This window comes from Rhagoletis pomonella, unplaced genomic scaffold, assembly GCF_013731165.1.
Source record: "Rhagoletis pomonella isolate Grant_MI unplaced genomic scaffold, Rhpom_1.0 Rhpom_scaffold_00777, whole genome shotgun sequence".
Taxonomy (NCBI): domain Eukaryota; kingdom Metazoa; phylum Arthropoda; class Insecta; order Diptera; family Tephritidae; genus Rhagoletis; species Rhagoletis pomonella.
The window spans coordinates 58016-63093 of record NW_023459331.1 but is presented as its reverse complement, the minus strand read 5'-3'; the positions used below and the strand labels follow the sequence as shown (position 1 = coordinate 63093).

The window sequence follows — 5078 nt, the reverse complement described above, 5'->3', positions numbered from 1 at the left end:
CACAATCATGGCTTTTTAGAGATGATTTAACAGATATAAGAAAGGTTAACAGATAAAGTTTTTTACGAAAACACATTCTGAGTTTTTTACACCACGATTTTAAAACGAAAATTATGTTTTGTATTGGCATGAGAAAGCAAATTATGTTAAAATAAAGTTGGAAAAGTTGAGAACTGGATCGACATAGAATCGATGTGGGGGGATTATGTTGAAGTAATACATTTTTATTAATATTCTTTATACTTACTTACAATCCTCTGAAGTCCTACAGCTAAAGCATGCACACAAATAAAAACCAAAAACTAAAATATGACAGAAGCAAACTTCACTCTAATTCTACCATCAAAAGACACTGAACAGCTCAGAAAACTACATACATAAGTAAAGTCACATTATTTTACGCAAAACAGCGCAAGATTTCAGCTACGCCTGAAACTAACAAAAACAAGCAACAAGAATAATAACAACCATACTCAAATATCATTGAGTCGAAAAGAGATATGTAATGTAGTACATACATATGTACATACATATATGTGGCTTGATGACTACACTATAATTCATCATAAGAAAATTTCCACTCTGCATTTGTTTTCTCTCTTTCTTTCTTAAAAAAATGAATCTTACCAAAATATGCTTTTTGAGCAAATAAAAAATAAATATGATGCCAAGAAACAAACACACACACACACCCAATTTTTGTAGTTGTTGTTTTTTTTCACTATTTACCTGGCAAATTGTTAACATATCCGCCATCCAGCAGGAGATGCCCGTCTTTTGGATCGCACAATGGCGGCATATAGCCGCTGAGCGACATAGATGAACGTATATAACGCCAAAGAGATCCTGTTTAATTTAAGTGTAACGGTATAATGTGTGTGCGTAAATTTTTTTAGATGAATTCGAGTTTATTGGAGCGAACGTATGGATGCTTAGTGGGGATTGGGATAATATATGTATGTGTGCAGGCGATGCTAAAATAATATATTTTTTTCTTAAATTTTACGCCAAAATTAATTCATACAGCCATTAAGGGACATCACATCAAGACATTAATTGAATTTGTTTTAAACAATAAAAAGTGATTATGTATTTTATTATGTGGTTTGTTTTTAATGTCAACCAAATATTATAAGTCGCTTTTAAATTAAATATTTTCGAAATATGTATGTATGTATGTATATGTGATGAAGGTAACAGCTTCTTTTTACCGAAAAATCGTGTTACAAAAATTCCAAATATCCACGTAAATAATTAGTTCCTTATATTTGGTTATCATAAAATGCTACAGCTATTCAGTATTATCGACAAATAAATTTACCAGTTACAGACTCGGTAGATACAATTTAGTGTAGTTGAGTTTTTTTTTTTACTAAGGCTTGACCAATTTTCACTAATTTACGCACATACATACACATACGTATATGTATGTATTAGGGAGGAACCCATTTAGTTTGTTCTTCGTACAAAATAAAGACATTCACGAACATTTCAACTAAAAAAATAAGAGGTCCCAACCAGGGTTTGATTTTTTGTTTTTAAATCACAAAAATTCGACAAAAGTTTGACTTGAAAGCTGATAAATTTGGCATATTATTCAAATATGTTCATATACATTCCTAAAATCGCTGAGTAAAAAAAAAAAATTAATTCTTTAAAATCCTGGTAGCGACCCCTTAAAAATTTGTTCAAAATGTTGTGTTTTATATGTAGAACCAAAATAAATGGATGCCACATGACGTTGATATTTTAATGACCGCCCTATTATGAATACATATATGTACGTATCGCTCATTTCATTTCAATAGTGACATAATCCAAAAAAATATAAATTTTTAGTTGAGTATGCAGAGAGTACCGCTACATCTTCTTCTATGTTGTGTAAAAATTTCATAGCTGTATCGATTACTAGTGCCTCACTAGAAAAAAATATGTATTCATTTTTACTATGGGAGTAATAACTGTATATCGACTGCTGAGTGGAAGATCGGTTCAAAAACGCCCTATCTCACTTCAAAATGAAAATGTACTGACATAGGGCGTTTTTGAATCGGCAGCTGAGATAGGGCGTTTTTCGAAACGAATTCTGAAATAGGGCGTTCTTTAACCAAATTTTGAAAAGTTGTTTGAGATAGAGTGTTTTCGACCTGGCTGCCGAAATAGGTCGAATCTTCCACTCAGCAGTCGATATGTGAATTGAAAACTTTAGAGCCGTTTTTCCCGATTTTGTTTTTTTTTTTTTTTAAGTAAATAAGCGACGTGTAATTATGTTACTTCTTACGACATATGGTTCAACCAGCCACCAACGTATCAACATATCAAATTGCTGCTGATAGAGAGAGGCAGAAGCAACGGCAACGTCACCGTCAAGCGGTAGTAAGTTTTCGTTAACACGAAAATCCCATAAGGTAGGTTGTATCAGCCGATATGGTCTACGATTTTACGTCGGTGGCTGGTTGAGCTCATAGCCTGTTCTTCAAAGCCATAATGTAATAATAAAAGGTGTCGTCAATAACTTAACCTTACTTTTTCGGGACGCCTATGCCGGCAACGCATTATAAGGTAGTAGAAAATGTACTAATTATTTCCTAATTTTACCCATTTGTGCATATTACTTCAAAACAACTACATATATAGTTACGGAGTTTCAAGTATGAATATGTGTTTTTGTTAAGCTCCACACTAATAGGACTAAAAAAAAAAAGGAATCGCAAAATGAGGCAATTTCCTAGAAGGCTTGTAATGATTTTTTTAAATAGATTAAAACACATAAATACTACAAATATCATTGAATTCTTTATTTTAGCAAGTAATCACTTTAGTGCATCAACTGTTCATTTAACTTAATACTATGATAATGTAGCAAAAGTTATTTAATATTAAAAATGCCTTTCCATACGATTTTTGTTTAAGTCTTTGGTAACCACGATATCTTTTATTTACTAACATTTTGTTGACAAAAATTTGACAAATCCAGCAATTTTAATTATTAATGATGTTATAAAAGCACTAATTTCTAAAAAAAAAATCGCGATGAAACGAGTTACTAAAATGTAGTATTTTAGATACTATTTTCCTAAATAATAGTAGTATATAAAGGAGAATAGGCAACACTGCAAATAAGCGTCTCGAACTTGTCAAAATTACAACAAACACGTCGCTACTGACGATACCTTTTATTATTACACCATGCCTCATAGCAGTGTTGGGCGTTAATCAATTAATTTTTCAATTATCTTGTTAATTGTTTAAAAAAGTTATTAACAATTAATTGTTAAATGCTACCGTACAATTTAATACGATTTTTTCTATTAAATGAATCAAAAGCAGCATTTTTTAAAAACATCCTCAATTTAGAAAATATTCTTAAACATTTTTTAAAATTATTATTTTTTTTTAATTTAATATGAAAACTGAGTATGTTTACAAGTCATGCAAAACTATGTATGTACATGTATCGATAAATATTAATCTACTTTACTAGGATTTTGCATACAAAATGGCGGCATTTTATATTTATTTTTTTTTACTATTTCTCGAAGGAAAGCTTTCCTTTTCACTGTACGTGAAGTTCCAACGGCTTATCAATGCGTTATGCTAATATAACAAGATATAGGCATACAACAGAACTATGACGTATAAAATATCGGAATGTAAAAATCTCAGAATATGTCAAACATGAAAATCTTATATAAAGTGAGTTCTGCCAATTTTTCACGATTGAAACATAAGTAGTCGCACTTAGGTCTTCTGGTTTAAATAAGATGGTGGGATAAAATTTTACATCAAATATATATTTTTTTTAACGCAAAAAAGACTTTGCAATAAAAACTTTAAAGAAAAATAATAACCGCATACAAACACAAAAATTAAAATTAAGAAAAAAAATTATAAAGAAATGGGAAACGCCAGCGCTCACATCCTACTTGTGTTTGCGAAAGCCACTAGAAACTTTCATAAATATTTATATTCTATTTGTGTTTAGCATGAAATGATGGTTAAAGAGGGGAAGCGCGCGTATGTAGAAGCAAAATCAACTTACCATTTGTGTGTATGCGATGGCAGCTTGCGGTAATATCAGTCGTTAGTGTAAAATACGGAATCCATAAATCCTCAATGGCCACATCACCGAAGGTATCACGAATGGTTTTGTTGAATTCACGTCCAGAGAACATCGATGTAATTGGATAAGTGAGATCGAGCAATTGCAGGAACCATTTTGTCATTTTCTGCAAAAAAAAAAATGCAATGCAAAGCAAAAGTAAGTTAATTAGTTTAATTATAATTGTTTTTAATTGTTGCAGCAACTACACACCTTTGACCATTCCCGAGCCTTCTGTGTAACGGCTGTTACATTACGGTCCGAACACCAGAGTGCACCCATTAGCGCGCCAATGCTAACACCTCCCACCATATCTACCGGTATACCAGCTTCTTGTATAGCCTTTAACATACCGATATGTGCAGCACCGCGTGCACCGCCGCCACCTAAAACTAACCCGATTGAGTTACCAGTCAGCCAACGTGCCAGGCGCGAACAATCCGAATGCATATTTGGCTCGGACATTAATACACGGCTGTACAGATCGTTCTGTGAGATATAAAAAAAAATTTGATTGTACATTTTTTTGTATGTAAATAAATCTGTTGATGCTAGCAGTTTCACTTACAATGCGATATTGACTTTTGCGCGTGAACATGCGCTTAGGGCACTGCAAATGGTGATGTTTGGTGACCCAGGGCCTGACATTCAGCCATTGCAGTGTATTTTTCGGTTTCGCATTAATCGACTCGTGATAAAGCAGTACGAGCTCCTTTTGTGTGCGCATTGCCAAACGATCGATTTCTCGTTCAAATTTACCAACGATTGGCGCATGATCACCAAGTCCCACGATAAGTACGACGTCCGCTTGGCGCATGCAACGTTGTGTCCAAGCGCTGAGAGAAGAGTCACACTGATATAGAGTGATGGTATTGCGATCTTCCTGCTGCGCTAGCCAAGAGGTCATACGATATTCGTTGCTGGGTTCGAATATGTGCATGCCGAGCTGTTTGCGAACCACTTCGGATGTTAGACG

At 33.4% G+C, this 5078-nt stretch overlaps 1 protein-coding gene across 1 annotated transcript; it reads right to left on the bottom strand.

Annotated features, from left to right (window-relative positions):
• Positions 1-699: 699 nt before the first annotated feature.
• LOC118751544 (neuropathy target esterase sws-like) lies at positions 700-5072 on the bottom strand. The gene is made up of 4 exons (XM_036486372.1): positions 4671-5072; positions 4316-4591; positions 4043-4229; positions 700-846 (listed from the first exon to the last, which is right to left on the bottom strand). The coding sequence occupies exons 1-4, from the start codon at positions 5040-5042 to the stop codon at positions 722-724; spliced, it is 960 nt and encodes a 319-aa protein (XP_036342265.1). The 5' UTR covers positions 5043-5072; the 3' UTR covers positions 700-721.
• Between the last annotated feature and the right edge of the window lie 6 nt (positions 5073-5078).